Below are 15903 nucleotides of genomic sequence, written 5' to 3' on the forward strand. Positions count from 1 at the left end.
TATTAAATACTGTAATATAATTTTCTTATTTTAATCCCTGAGTAAAGTGATCAGAGCAGAGCACAATTAACACTGCTAAAGAAGGCAATTCTGTGAATGAACTGAATAAATTGAATGAATAATGCAGCAGCTTCTCAAAGTTAACCAGGCATTCTGCAGATTTGTGAGGGGGTTGGTCACAAAAGATGTGTTTCTGCAGTATGTAATAGTATACCAAGTGGAGTATAGTTATGGTGGAATTTTAGAATTGTTTTTAAGGTTAGTCTGTAACACAGTGTACTTAAAAAAATGATGATCATGAAAAATTGAGTGGTTGATGCCACATTATGAGACACCAGAATTTAAAACTAATGAGTAGAAGACATGTTGATTCAGCCTGCACAGCCACTGTAAAGCTCACATTGCACTACTAATAAACACAGTTGGCAAAGCAGTGACAAACCTGTGATAAAGACAAACAGCACAGTGTAAAAAATTCTACAACGAGTTTATTATAATCAATGTTTGCCACATTACAAAGTTATCAAAGGGAAGAATGGAGGATCAAACAGTTTGTAAAACAGTTCTACTTACAAATTAAAAGAAGCAGAGTGATAAAAAACAAAAAAACAAAAACTGAATTTTACAGAACCCTCCTCACAAGTTACGATTGTTTCAGATGTTCCATGTTCTCAGTCAGACTATTTTTAATCTACAGCAAACCCTGTCTCTTCAGATCCTCGTATGTCTTCTTGTTGACCACATTTCCACTTGAGTCCTCATACTCCTCCTGAAAAACACAATAGTTATTGAATAAGTATCTTCATTGTCAGGGGAAGACTTATTTTTCCAAACATTTAATTCATTAGTCTGGACTTACCTCTGTGTCTGGCTGCCACCGCTCCAAAGCCTTTTGGGACTTCAGTTTAGCCCACACTGGAATAATTAAAAACACAAATGGCTTTTTAATCACAAATTTCTATAATTCAAAATCCAGATGTTCATGAGCTCAGAACAAGACTCACAGGAGACGGCGTCTTCGATCTGTGTGACGTTAGCAAAGTGAGCGGTGTTGGGGATTCCCAGACAGCGCATACCATGAGCATGTCTCCATTCCTAGGGAACGTATAAGAAAACACACCACATTTAAAACTACAAGAACTGTACCATGTCTTAGTGCTGTGACTTTCTTAAAACTACAACGTACTGCAAAGTGTCTCTGGAAGGCTTTTGGTCCCCTGTAGGTGTAGTTTCCACAAATCTCACAGTTGTAGTTGATATTTAGCCCGTGGAGTTTGTAGAGCCAGTATGGAATTGGCTGCGGTGAATAAAACAACAGTCAGCAAACACACAAAGGCAACGCTGAGACATGCAAGTAAAAAAAATGATGAGCACATATGCAAAGCAAGGTGTCACTTTAAATGGACCAATCCCATTTGTCTACATACAATGATAAATTAAAGTTTTGCCACGTTAATCTTCCATACAGTAAGCGGACTTGAAATAAGCGATTTAAAAACAACAACAAATCTGATGTCTTTTTGTGTGAAATTTGCAGATTCTTTATCGTGATTGCGTGGGTTTCCCTGTCTTAAGACATAAGCTTAGTCTAACCAGTGAACCCTGAGGTGTGAATGTGAGTTTGAACGGTTGTCTTCCTCTAAGCCTTAAGACAGACTGGTGACCTGTCCAGAGACGATACCACACAGCCATCAATGGGATAAGTGATTTAGATGAGAGAATGAATGCAGATTTAGCCTCACCTTGCCATCCCAGCCCAGTGGAAGGTTCTTTGGGTTGTAGATGATTTCGTTGTCTTCATCTTCGCTCTCGCTCTCACTAAGCTGCTCCTCCTCCTCTTCTTCACGTTCCTCTCCGGTCCTTGCCTGCTTCCTTTGCACATTCTCGTGCGTCAGGTGCCTCTGCTCCTGTAAACACAGAAAACGTCCATCATGAACATTATGGTCTAAACCCAAGCTGGCCATAATTAGCTAGGTAACACTCTTATTGTAATATTGTCAGCTCTGACCTTTTTTCTGTATTCCACAACAGAGGCAACCTGAAGATAGATTTACTCACCCCAAGGATCTCTACATATTCATAGACCTGAGCCTCCAGGAAAGCAATTTCCTTGTTACGCTCCGTGTCTCTGCAAAAGTGATGGATGGATATTGATATGAATTATATAATGGGCACACCCTTTTGTGTTACTGTCAGCAGTAAAAGTTTTTACACCCACTTACTTTTTAGGGCCTTTGGCTTTAGGATTCTTGGCAAACAGTGAAGGGTCCAGTAATTCCAGGGATTTGCCTTTAGTGCTAAAGAGTCTCTGAGCTCTCTCCTCCAGAGTCCTGTACAACACACACAAACTCACATCAGAAAGGTCAGGCTGTCCTCAATAAGTTACCCGTTCCCAATGATAATGATGTGCACTCATGATGATGTGCTACTGCGGGTTAAAGATCAAGAACATTCCTCAACAGACTCCTACAGGACATTCTGTGCTACTTTCACTTTTATCTGGAGTATTGGGAAGATATGCGTTAAAATTGAGAAGGAGTCCGCTCTCCTTATCCACTCCACTATTTTTCCTGTCTGCAGCTTTTTGTCATCTACATGTTTTTTTATATTCAATGCAATGTGACACAGACAAAAACAATGAAGAAAATTGATGGAATTTTGTTTTTGATTCTGTCTCTCAGCAAGGAGATCGACTTTTTTTGGAAGAGTCTGAAAGCAACATGGCCAAAGACAGCTGAAAAGGAAAACAGGAAAGCTGAGGAAATACTTCTCCTGAGTTAAAACAACAAAATGACTGCGGCTGCTGTCGTACCTTTTTGCATTGCCTCAGCTTACCTGGAACCTAAAAAGAAATTATACCATAACTAACTATCCAAAATGAAAAGAAATTAACAGAAAAAAGTACCAGGTAACATAACCTTAGCCTGATGGAAAAAGGTCAAAAAGGTTCTGTAGAAGTCACTGGTGGGGCTATAAGCTAAACCAAGTCATCATCTTTCAGAATTCGTCTTTTTAAAGACAAATTTCCATCTTTAGTGGCTCCTTGCCTAGCTGTGAGGATCAGATAGATTCTAGCAGCTGTCTGAACAAGGGCTGTGCATGCATCTGTGACTTTTCATTTTTCATACAGCAGAGACACGTTCTGGATGAGAAACTTCAGGGTTACTGCGGAAAGTAGGAAACATTACAGCAACAGGCTTCTGTCACACATGGGTACATCAACATTACAAGCAGGGCTTAAGGATCTGTGGCAACCTGCTGCTCAGCCTAGTGCACAGGCTGTTTTTGATAAAAGATAATGCGTCTAGAGGAAATCTTCTCTGCATATTTTTTAAACTTAACATTTACTGTTATAGAGCCAGATTGTTGATGTGCATGTATGTATACTGTATCAAGCAACCCTGTATTTTATATTAATGAGACGGATCTACTTTTCACTATAGCCCCAGAACTGGACTGCAGTTCTGACTAAAATGGAGCTCTTGCATTGCTGAAACTAATGGCAACATACACTTCATGAATCAAAAGGTTGTTGCCTTATTTTGGTAAAACCTTAAGCTCACCACAGCAATATCCAGAGGTTAAACTGGCCAAGTGTCAACCACCCATCAGCTCAGTCGCCTCTCACTGGCACTTTCGTTTTCAACATTGCAACTATCAGACACCGTCTCATTGAACAAACAAATTTAGACTGTATTTCCAATTCTTTCTCTTTATCAAATTGCTGGGAAAAAAATGTAAAATGGGCTTGAAATAAGCTGAGAAAGCATAGGACTGCACCACAGAAACCCCACTCCCACTGGGAGAACACCAGTCTCTAACTGCCAAGTGACATGTGTGTCACTGTATGTCAAGAGATGCGTAAAGATGTGCAGGGTAGAATTCTTTTGTCATTTCAAGCCGATTTAAAAGTAGTGGATGATTGTGCATAATCATATTGCTCCCTGGCACATGTGCCCTGCTGCTTTTAGGAGAAACATTTCATACTGTATAAAGCAGCTATAAGGATCAGTCATTATTAAATCAAGACCATACAGCTTTGCCAGAGCTTGTGCTTTTACCACATAATTAAATCATTCTTAAGCAAGTTTAAACCCATTTATGGATTTGGAGTATTCGATTCAATCGTTTATTAACAGTTTATCAAGTTTTTGTCTGTGCACTTATTTCTACAGTATTTGCTTACAATTCTGAGGAACACTGGCAAGAAAATGTTTGGAAACACCTACACACTTAGCTATTTTAGCTATTTCTTTGTATTCAATAAAATGGCTCTAAATTAACCACAACATAGAAAATGAACAAAAATTGATTTAAGGCATATTTGAGCACAGAATAATTGCTCAAATCAAATTTGCATGTTAAACTTTACTGTCATCAAAATTACTGAACCATTAACTGCCTGACAAATCTCTGGCAATTTACTGATCAGATCATCTTAAAATAAGTTAAATTCCAGTAAACCAATAATATAAATTTGCATTAGACTCTTTCTCCGTAGTTAGATGGACCTGTGATTTTCAAGAAAGGAAGTTTATTCTCTATGGAGATTTAGCCAAGAAATTAAAAACTTCATTAAATAACGTATACTATAGTCTCTATAGACATGCTGCAACTAAATCCGATCAGGACAAAAGATGCAGTGGAAGGGCCAAGAGCACACATGCCCAAGAAGACAAGTACTTATAAGTGCCCTTCTTAATTAACCAATGCCTCGCTGCTCCTGAATTGGCTGCATCCTAGAATAAAACGAGAGGGCTGCCTAACACCATCAGTGAAGTATGGAGGTGGAAAACTAGAAAGCATTCTTCCTGGTGCAAGAATTATCTTGAGAAGAAAGTTGCTGGAATACTCAGTGATGGCTTGGCCAGCTCAATCAGCAGATGTGAACCTCATTAATGTGGTGTGGGAGAAGCTGGACTGAAGAGCTTGGAAACACTGCTCAACAAAGCACAGCAAACCTCTGGAAAGTATTGCAAAAGAACTGAGAGGAAATCACAGCTGAATAGATGCAAAAACCTACAGGTGGAATGTCACAGATTTATCAGGCAATTGTTAAAGTTACTTTCCTAACAAACTCCCCCAGGAATTAAAGACATATTACATGCATTAATTTAGAGATTATTTAACTTATCGATACACAAAGCACCCTACACTTCTTGTCATTTGCACCCACAATTACACACACACAGGAACTGCTATGCAGCTGGCCTGCACTCACAGGGAACAACTGGGCAATCACATGAAACACAGCCTGGGAACTTTTGATTGTTCAAATGTGAGGACGTGCTGTTATTTCCAAACACGTAATAGGTACTGCTTCTTCTAATCAAGGATATGTTGGATAAAAAATTAAAAATGACACTGGTTTGTTAATACTGTGGTCTCTTCTCGTGCACTAATTTGCTGAGGTGAAAAGGTGCTGATGGGGGTCCTACTTGACTTCTTGGCAAAAACTAGGGCAACAGACTCTCACCAATGGTCACCCCCAGGTTACTCTCTTCAACAATTTTCTGACATTTTTATAAATTAAATGAAACACAATGAAAATTTATTGTATACAATGTCTCATAAATTGACAAACTGAGCACACAAAGCTGTTTTTTCAGTTTTCTGCACTGCGGACATTGTGATAAAGACTTTATAGCCTTTTGAACTTTTAAAGTTGTTTATGTGTGTGCTTTAGGCCCATTTGTCATAGGTTGCCAAGAAAGTTCAGTTCTAGTCCCCAAAACATAACAGCCAAAACAAAAGAAAAACTGGTAACAGTGTGACTACATTTGACATTAAGTTTCACAGTGGAAAGAAAAGTAATGTCGACAATGGAATAATTAACATTAGAGGAATAATGGTTTGTGACATTCATTTCACCAATGCTTTAATTATATTTGCACATGCACACGTTTTTTTCTCACCCTCCACACTTGAGCCCCAGTGCCATAAGAGCAGACTTCAATCTGTCCAGACCCAAGGAAGCTAACTCCTGTGTGAAAGACGACAAAAAGCAAAACATTAGCAGAGGCGTGAATGAACAAATAGTAACAATACTAAAAGATAAATCTTTATGTACAAGTACTTTAATTTTTTACCTCCCAAGAAGAAAAAGCAGAAAGGTCCAGATGAGCTCCAGCATGTGTCAAGGCACTACTTGTCTCTTTCTACAGTGCAAAGAATTGGATAAGGAAAAAAGCATTAGATCACTTGAGGTGAATGACAAAAGCCTGAACCACAATTGAATGGGGAGACATTGTCAGAAGAACGTACAGGCCAGCCTGGAAAAGTCCCATTCTCCCACTTTTTCTCAAACTCTGTGAGCACTTTGCCATAAAGCTCGTTCTGGTCCAGTAGAGGTTTAACCCGATCTGTGTAGTCCTGTAGGTACTCCAGCAGCATTTCCAGATACCTGCACAGACAGACACAAGATCATGAGTTCACATTGGTCCATGTGTGAACATTAAGGTAATTTATCTGTATTTACTTTCAGGTCAGGTATTTGCAATCTCGACATTTTTGCCTGTCAGCAACTTTTTGTCCAACACCTACTTTTTGTATTCAGCATTTTTCCTGTCCTTGGGGATGTCAAACAGCTGGTCAAATGAAGACAGGTATGTGATGTAGTCAAGCTTCTGTTGGAAGAGACAGCAAAAAGCGAGGTTAAAATGGTAAAGGTTTTAGATTTGAAGTAAAAATACATAAAGAAGTCATAAAGGGATTATAACCTCAACTCCCTTCAAGTTGGTGTACTTCAGGTAGCAGTCATGAAGATCCAGGTAACGGCCATATCCTTCCTCATCAGTGAACTCCACAAGATCTAGGGAACATTAGTACATTGTATTTATTTTATTATTGGCTTGGAAACTGTCTCACAGATCCAGCAGTGAGTCAGTTAACTAGTTCACTTTTATCCAAGGTAAAGCCTTACAGTGGTCAGCTTACCTGTTACGGAGGTGTAACAGGTAAGCTGTTACCCAAATATTGGAAAGGAAGAATCAAATGTATTAAAATGTTTCTCGGCATACATCAGTCTAAAAATATGGAGTCAATGATAGGACCCAGATATGAATCACATACTGCTATATAGAAAATTAACTGGCAGTAGAAGAGCAGTGAGTATCCAGGGCAGTGGTTTTACATTTGCATTACACTCAGGCCCCTTCATTTTTTGCTGATATGTTTGAATCTAGACGCACAATGCTGTGATAAATGCAGTAAGCATCCTGCACCGCTGCTCATAATCTCACAGATTCATTAATATTTATGACAAAACATTAGCAGCGCAGCTTGCACTTCCTAGACTCCATGCAGATACCTGGAGCTTGTATGAAACTTAAGAGGCTCCACCACACAGCCATGTAGTAGGGCCCCTGATGGATTGGTGCACAACACATTTGACAGGATACGTAGTTCTACAGCATCCTATTTCATGTAAACTCTCAGTGCTAGACTTCAAAATCTTGGTCATGACAAGAATTGTCTACGTTAAAGTCAGGTTGAGAGACAGAACCTATTGTAATTGAAAACATCTTTTTTTCTTGTTACAGTGATTTAGGCTTACTCTGAGCCTCCTCGCTGGGGTTGTCTCTAGCTTTCATCAGCTCCTCAAACTCTGCAGACATGGGAATGGAAATCTACAAGGAATCCAAGCAGCAACATTTTTAATAAACACTTTCAAAAGGTTTAAAAACCATAATTTGGCAATTTAAAATAGTAACTACCTCATTTGGGTGCTTCCTGTGAAACTCCTTAATTTGTTTAAGTCTGTTGTAGAACTCTGCAAACTCATTTGGCCCCGAAATGGCAGCAAGTTCTTCCCTTCTCATTCTGTCGAGAAAAAGAAAAAGAAAAAAAAAAGATTTTCTCATTCAAGTTTTTGGTGGACCATTGCCTTGTGGATACAATAATCTAAAGTAAACCTTATGTAAATAGTTCCTGTTTCAAAGTTGATTTATTGATGAATTTAGAAAAGAATTTAAAATAAAAAAGTATATATTGTTAAAAGGAAACCTTTGAAATTAATGAAAACTTCAGACAATAGGCAATAACATGTGAGAACTAGTAAGAGACCATTTTTACACATCAGGATTTGAGTTAAGGGGTACTAAGCCACTTAGAAGAAACAACTTAATGGCCTAAAAGACTTACCCATCTTTGTCTTCATAGGAATCTCTGAGATTGGCGCTGACTTCCATATACCTCTGTCAAAAATAAAACAGCAGTCAAACCTTTTAATGACTATAAATGACATTTCTGAATTTTCATTGTTTAAGTGGACAAAATGTCTCAGCGAACTGTTGGCACTACACTATTCTCAGTGACCAGGCTCTAACAGCTCTCTGCTATTTTTTCTACTAGCAAGGTTTAAAGGACATCTTTACTGATATTGAACATGCTTCTTTTGGTTTTGGTTCGGGTAGTACATGTAATTTAACCCCATTAAAGTTCTCTCTGACTTGCCTACTTATAGCTAAAAAATGCCCCCAGAAAACATCACTTGGGGGAACCTTCAGTTCAGATTCTGTCATCTTGCTGCTCACACTATGGAGTTTGTAATTATGGTAAACCTGCTTTTACAGAGCTCCTCCAAATGACACAATCTGAACTCCAAATGATGAAAAACTCCTCCAGGTGATGTCATCTGGAGTTTTTCATCTAGAAGCAGAGATATATTTTGATATAGGGAAATCAGAGCTTAAATGCAAGTTTACATGCATTCCTGTACATTTACACCCTAAACTAAAGCGATAGAAAGTGAGTTGTAGTGCTTTGTTTTTTTGAGTGTTTAAATCTAGTTACCAGTCGCCGATTCTGGCATAGTTAAGATAAGTTAACGTATGTTGAGATTTTACTAAGGTTATATAAAAGATTTTACTAAGTTGAGATTTAACTAAGGTTATATAAGATACAACGCTATGAATGCTAGCATATATACATAAATTAATTACGAAAAGTAATGTTAAATGTAATGAAATTTACTTGCAATCAATGCTTTACTCTACTATGCATTTATTGTAACAGTAGCGAACTTAGCTTTCAATAGAATTAACGTTAGACATTACTAAAGTAAACCGACTGCTGCTAGTCTTTTATTATAAACTTAAAACTCCTACTTACGTCCAACATTGCCCTTGTACGATGGTCAGAGTTTATCTGTTCCCGCAGCTGTAAAAAGCATAAACAAGATGCATTTGAAACGGATATACTTGTAAAGGTTTCTTGTGTTTTTATTACTTGGTTAGCAAAAATGCTAAAACTAGCAGAACGCTGTCAGCTTACCGTGGATTTCTTGTGTAACATTTCTCTTGTTTTCGCATCCATTAGCCTCTCTTTTTCTTCGTGATATCGTCGCTGTTGCTCTAAAATACTCTCCATTGTTTCAAAATGTCTCGTGCGCTTTTAAATTACAAGATAAAGCTTCTAACAATTTGGCTAAAAAATGAAAGAAAGCGTACCCCCGCCGTATCAGCTACGTTTGTTTTCAATGGCGCATGTTGGGAAGCTAACGTCCGTCACTGCACTCGGCTTAGGGAAACATCCGCCAAAAGAAAAGGTTCCGCAGGTGTACGACACCACATGGTCTAGACAAACGATGGACAAATAAGACGTGTTGTTAAAGTGTGAGTTTATCACAGTTTATCAAATAATGACACAATTTGGATAAGTCACTGGCTAAATTTAGCAATCTATTTAAAGTCACTTAAAATATATAGCGCTCAACCTAATGATACTGTTGTAAACTGAACTGGTGTTTATGAAATAAAGGATAGGACAGCGGCTAACAGCTGACCGTCGCCTATCTATAGTAGCAGGTCACCCAAGCACAGCTAAATCATTAAGAAGTTCGTTATGCAGTAGTAATCTGTACATTACTTGCACTGTAAATCATTAACATGTAGGAAATTGCTTGTGATATCTTAATGCACACTTGTCAAGCAAGACAGCCTACAAGACACAGTTCCCACTTCCTTTGTAATCTACACACTCATCAAAGCCTGCTACAACGCTTTACAGTGCACAGTTTGCGCGCCCTCGCATGAGAGCGCGCACAGTGATGATCTGATTTGTCAAGTTTCTGTAAAGAGATATAGACCGGAAGAGAGGATAAAAATAAAATGGGTTTGTACTAGGACGTTAAAGGATTCTGATCAATAAAGGAAAAAAATCACATGTTGCAGCAATGAAAAAAAGCAACAGAACAATAAATTAGGACTGAGGCATTCAAACGTTTTACATACACTGTGAGCTAGAGTAGATAAGGAATCCTAATCCATCTCAGTACGAAATACCTGTAAATGATTATTGTGTTTAACAATAAAAAAAAAAAACAATAAATCAATCAGTCAATCAATCAACCAATCAATCAATCAATCAAAATTTTATTTATATAGCACCTTTCGTACAAATTAATGCAATTCCAGTTGCTTTACAGATGATTAAAAGTTGAACGTTGATAAAATGGTGTACCAAGCAAAGACAATAAAATATATAAACAGTCACAACAGTGATAATAGACAATTTAAATGTTAGTTTTTATTATTTAATAATAATAATAATAATAATTGACAATTTGAATGAAAAGTATTATTTCTGTAGTACTGTTAAATGCAATCTGACCTAATGTTTGCAAGATTTGAAAGCGAAGGTTCGTTCAGACCTTTATTTTCAGGGCGAAAACAGGAAGCGACGGACGTCATTACGGTTGCCCTGACGGTCGCGGTTTGGCACATTCTCCAGCAGTCAGTCAAAGCAACCGACGGAAAGCAGCGGATAACCCGGTTTGCGGATTACCAAACAACCAGTGGACGTTATAACACATTTCTCCTGCCGCCGTGTGTCCACGCTGTTTAGGAAGGTGAGTCGCACGAATTCGTCCCTAACAATTCAACTCTACAAACAGAATTAAGGTTCATTACGTTATCTTCTAACGTTAGAGGGAGGGGGCGGCGGTGGTGGTGGTGTTGGTGAAGAAAGAGGGGGGCATCCATTCTGTCTTTTGTGCTGGAGCAGATTTGGCAGCGGTCAGTGGGAGCTCCTATACTCGACAATGTGTGGCTAGATATCGGAAAAGTGTCCTGTTCAGCTTTATCTTGTTGTAACGCTACCTCTATAAAGATGTCTGATACCGGGGCTGCCGAGCTGGTAACTCGTCATACACAGCCAGTGTGCCAGGGGACCGGGGCGGCCAGTAACTCAGGAGCTCCTTAACTTTAGCCCCGATACGTGGCTTTTCTCTTTGCTTTTTAGAACCTGTCCCCCAAACTCCGTCCAGATTCTAAAACATTTCAAACTAACTCCTCTTAAAAAATCAGAAAGTACTTCATAGGAATGCCGCAAAATACATTTAAACATCCTTAACGGCCACAGCCGTTGCACCAAACTGCGCTAACGTCCAACAAAATAACGTTAAACCTTGGGAAAAGCTCGACAGGTGACTTACTCCCTCAAACTGTCCAACAAAAATACCTGTGCTTAGTTTACTTTGCCAAACAAATGTGAAAGTTAAAATTTCATTGTAAAACAAAGCTAATTTGTTCACGAAAACATACTTGAATAGAGTAAATGTATGAAGTGAAATATGTGTTAGGACATGTTAGCAAGGTAGCATCTAGCTAAAAGCTAAATCTTGGAATGGAATATGACATGTTTGTCTTCACGGAATGTATGGGACAGTGTGCTCTCTCTGGGGTGTGATTTGCTTTAAGGCCTGCTTACTAACTCAGCATTTGGAATGCTTTTCCAAGGTTGGTAGTTATGGTTGAGCTGTTTTGACAGTTTCACACCCGAGGGGGAAAAACATCTGCCCAGTCTCTTGTTGCAAGTGCCCAAGGGGATATATTGCTCTGTCTGCAGTTTTTACTTTGAGCATGTTTGTTCTCTCCTGACAACTGAAAACACATCATTTTCTACAGAATAACTGCTTATCCTGAGAGGAAAAAAGCTTCAAAATGTTATAACCTTTGAAATGATACCCCAGCGTGTTATCCTAATCCATATAAAGTCCACGTTACAGTTTTGGTTCAGTTAGAATCAGGCACTTAATTTGATATAGGATTAATGGTGCTATGTCAAAATGCCAAGGTTGATTATATTACAACTAAAAGAGGTGTGTGTGTGTCCATCCACCCATTTAACACACACGCAAAGTTTAGAGTAAAACATAAAAGGACAGATTTAATTGAAGCCAAGCAAAATAATTATATTTGATATTTTGCAGTGAAGGACTCCCTGGGGCCTTTGGTCTGTATACTTTACCAGATGCCTCTTCCCTGGTGATGCTCTTCTAGACCTTAACCTCTTGCTTGTTTTGGGCTCTGTCCTACTCTCAACAATTGGAATGCAGCTGATTGAGAATGAGATCAGTGACTAACCATGCCAGTTAAGGATATTCCTCATTTCCACTGTAAAAAGCTCTTGGCTTGCTTTTGCCAGATGATTATGATATCTGTAGCTGTAAATGATTAAATGTCATTAAGTAAAGTTTGATGTATTCAACTGAATCTAAGCACACAGAATGCTCTCCTGTGCACCCTGTGCTCCTCTGAATTTGTTATGTTGCTTCTGTCAGCAGTGAAATCACAAACAAACGCTGGTGTGCCAGTTCCAGTGGCAGCTGGACATGTTCAAGCCATAACAGAACCACCAAGACTGACAAATGAGCTGGTGCTTTGGGTCATGTGCTCTCTACTTTTTTATTATTTAGATATTTATTTCCATCAGGCCATATAATGTGTTATATAATTTTTGCAAACTACAGCAACCTGAGCTTGTTTTAGTGATTCTTGGGGTTTTCTCTGAGGTTGTCACAAGGGCATCTCTTGAATGTCAAAAATGAAACGTGTGCCTACATGTCACGTGTCATGTGATGATGGTGATAGCAGGGCAGTTGAATGAGATGTTATTCTCTACACTGTGCCCTTTTTTGGCAGATGCAGACTACTCAGTGTGGTAAGAGCTGAGCCCCCAAAATAAATACAGAGTGTCTGTCTACTAACTGGACAGTAAGTTAAAAGCTCGGTACTAAAAGTGTTATTCACCTGTCAGGAGGTGGTTTAGTATGGCGTTAATGCTCTTGAATGTCAAAAATGAAACGTGTGCCTACATCCTGCAGGGCATTCTTGACTTTTTTTTTCATGCAAACAATTTTTTTGTTCATACACAAGATTTCCCTTGGTTCTGGCAAACCATCTGTCTACTCAAACACATTCCTCATATTGACAGAAAACTCCACATCAATGTAAATGGAAACACTTAGGTCTCAATCATTTTGATATCTCACACCCTTGCAGTCTGGGCTTTATGTGTTAAAAGGGCTCAAACAGTTTTTCCTCTACTGATGTAAATCTAATTAAGCTAAAATGACCTGGCATTTTAATGGTGTATCAGTTATTTAATTTCAGACTGAATGTGCTGAAGCACAGAGCTAGAGGAACAAAAACAGTGTAACTGGTGTTGACTATACTCCCCCAATTATCTCCCTATCAGCTCTCAACCAAATGTAGGTAATTGCATCAGATGGCCTGTGTGCAGTGGTTGTTTGTCAAATGTCAAAAGCCGAGTCTGCTTGCCAAAGCTGCTGTCATGTTTATTGAACAATCTGTCCTTACCTCTGCCCAATCCTATCTTCATTTCAGCTCAACAGCATGTAGAAAGAAATGCCCTCATATCATACATTTTTCATACCAAATTTGCAAATGTAAACAGTCTTGGTGCATTCACATTCACCTTCACAGACACAGTGATGAAGGAAATGGATTTAGTGAACATAACCTTGTAGTTGTCTTTTGATCGTAGATAATTATGGATTGTGAACAGGAGACATTCAGCTTGGCTGATTCTGAGGATGAATGGTTCTGGCTTCTGTATTTCACATCTTAGACATAGTTTCAAATCTACCCCAAAAGGGCCAACACTTTTAGGGGAGGAATCACATCAATAGAGCTGACACTGACTATTTTCATCATTGTTTAATATACAGATCAATATAATTTAAATAATAGTGAGAATTGGGGGCATTGGTATGCATCTGTTTAAGAGTAGGCAGTAGAAATGTGAAACTGGAGCGTCCCTTGAATGAGGGCATTTTAAATCCTGTGGACCTGTAAACCAAATCAGCGAACCAGTTTATAGTCTTGGTTGGTTTTTCCCTTAGTTAAGTTTCTTTTCACACATAGAAAAATGCAAGTGAACTAAAATGCTTCAGTATAAGTTACATGAGAAGGAACTTGTCCGATTGTTGGGTGGATGTGTGTTGGGAACACGCAAGTAAACGCACAAAGAAGGCCATGTTCTGTGAAAGTTCCTATGAATAAGACATTGCTCATCAACATGTGAAAACTGCACAGTTGGTATTTATTAATAACTATTTTATTATCTTGACAATCTAACAGGCAAAATTCTCATTTTGAAAAACGTCTTAGAATACAACACCTCCTAACACTAAACAATACGAGCTGTAAATAGCCATTTAGCTAAAACCTGCGGTTTTGGGCTAGATTGATGTCAGATTATATTCTCATCACAAATTACCTGCTTCAGAGTTTGTTTTAGATCTTTGTAAATTTTACACGTTTGATGTTGGACTGTTGGTAGGCTGTTGGAAGAAAATGTCATCAGAAGATTATTAGTGACAACTTTGCAGCACTTAGTTGAAATCATGTCAGACAGCTTCACCGCCTTTTCCCATAACTTCAGAAGCCCTTTTAGGTTTGTGTTTTTGTATACACTGTATGTATGCGCCTAATGCTGCCTGTCTGTGTGCATGTGTGTGTTTGTTAATGTAGTGTCAACATGTCCAGTGAGGTACAGCCGAGGCCGGACGACAGCCCTAATACCAGCGGGGGAAGCTCGGACGCTGAACAGAGAGAGGCGGCTCCTCCGGAGCAGCCAGGCCCCGAACAAAGAGACCAGACCCAGCCTAAGAAGAAGGAGGCTAAAATTTCAAGCAAAACCGCTGCCAAGCTTTCCACTAGTGCTAAGAGGTACGTCTGCTGGACTTGTACTGTCCTCTGTTGCATTGTTGCTCAAGTGGTTGTCTGGCACTTGTTTATTTGGTTTTCTGTTTTATGCCAAGTACTCAATGCTGTGTTGCTTTTTCACATTTTCAGAAATCATCTGTCAATCAAACTGTGTACAACCTGTGATTTTACTCCCCTGAGGCTTAATGCTTAACAGTTTCATTTATCAAGAGAAAATATCAAATCTTTACTGGCTTTTCCAATGTGGAGAGTAATTGCTCTTATCTGTTATTTATCTGTGTAATTTGAATACTCCTGATCAGAAAACAAACAATCGAAGGATATGAGAAGGGATTTTTAACATTGTTTTAGATTTTTATTACACTAAACAACTGATTTATTGAAAGCATAATGAAACAAATTGAATCAAACCCCACACATCCAATCTTAAAGGTTGGAAAATGATGCAACCGTTCATACCAACCATAAAGCGGTTGCAAATTGATGCCAGAAATTCTCACTTTAAAGACATCCCCTGGTGTTTCTGCCCAGATCGCTGATAACACAGCACTGATTCAGTTTATCACCAGTTTATATTCAGTGCCAGGTTGGCATTGGATATCATGAGGGTGATGGCACAGAACAACAGCAGCTGTTATGTGGTTGGGCAAGAAGCTTGCAAAGCAGCATGGTCACAGTCATGTGATGATGGTGATAGCAGGGCAGTTGAATGAGATGTTATTCTCTACACTGTGCCCTTTTTTGGCAGATGCAGACTACTCAGTGTGGTAAGAGCTGAGCCCCCAAAATAAATACAGAGTGTCTGTCTACTAACTGGACAGTAAGTTAAAGCTCGGTACTAAAAGTGTTATTCACCTGTCAGGAGGTGGTTTAGTATGGCGTTAATGCTGTACAATTTCAGAGCTTGTATTTTCTTCAACACATGAGAAGT

The 15903-nt window shown here is 38.8% G+C and overlaps 2 protein-coding genes across 3 annotated transcripts in view; one reads left to right on the forward strand and one right to left on the reverse strand.

The window, feature by feature from the left end:
• Window positions 1-470: 470 nt before the first annotated feature.
• On the reverse strand, window positions 471-9505 carry sf3a3 (splicing factor 3a, subunit 3). The gene is made up of 17 exons (XM_067508907.1): window positions 9274-9505; window positions 9112-9159; window positions 8143-8195; window positions 7716-7821; window positions 7556-7628; window positions 6720-6811; window positions 6544-6626; window positions 6265-6403; window positions 6090-6158; window positions 5916-5983; window positions 2223-2330; window positions 2059-2128; window positions 1743-1907; window positions 1187-1297; window positions 1005-1095; window positions 860-915; window positions 471-769 (listed from the first exon to the last, which is right to left on the reverse strand). Exons 1-17 carry the CDS (start codon window positions 9367-9369, stop codon window positions 692-694), a joined length of 1506 nt encoding a protein of 501 aa, XP_067365008.1. The 5' UTR covers window positions 9370-9505; the 3' UTR covers window positions 471-691.
• A 1185-nt stretch (window positions 9506-10690) lies between these two features.
• The window catches only part of LOC137129670 (ubiquitin-conjugating enzyme E2 E2-like), a 69254-nt gene continuing 64041 nt past the window's right edge, over window positions 10691-15903 (forward strand). For both annotated transcript variants that reach the window (XM_067508908.1, XM_067508909.1), the window contains exons 1-2: window positions 10691-10849; window positions 14778-14975. In XM_067508908.1, the coding sequence (XP_067365009.1) occupies window positions 14785-14975 (191 nt within the window). In that variant the 5' untranslated portion in view covers window positions 10691-10849; window positions 14778-14784. The remainder of the gene's footprint in view (window positions 10850-14777; window positions 14976-15903) is intronic.

The sequence above is a fragment of the Channa argus genome, chromosome 1, assembly GCF_033026475.1.
Source record: "Channa argus isolate prfri chromosome 1, Channa argus male v1.0, whole genome shotgun sequence".
Classification (NCBI taxonomy): Eukaryota; Metazoa; Chordata; class Actinopteri; order Anabantiformes; family Channidae; genus Channa; species Channa argus.

What these genes read in the sequence shown, in the direction of transcription:
- sf3a3 (XM_067508907.1), bottom strand. Translation starts at nt 9,369, where the DNA reads ATGGAGAGTATTTTAGAGCAACAGCGACGATATCACGAAGAAAAAGAG. An exon ending in ACAGGAAGCACCCAAATGAG is followed by an intron (nt 7,629 to 7,715) that starts GTAGTTACTATT and finishes GATTCCTTGTAG; the next exon opens with ATTTCCATTCCCATGTCTGC. An exon ending in CCAACTTGAAGGGAGTTGAG is followed by an intron (nt 6,627 to 6,719) that starts GTTATAATCCCT and finishes CTCTTCCAACAG; the next exon opens with AAGCTTGACTACATCACATA.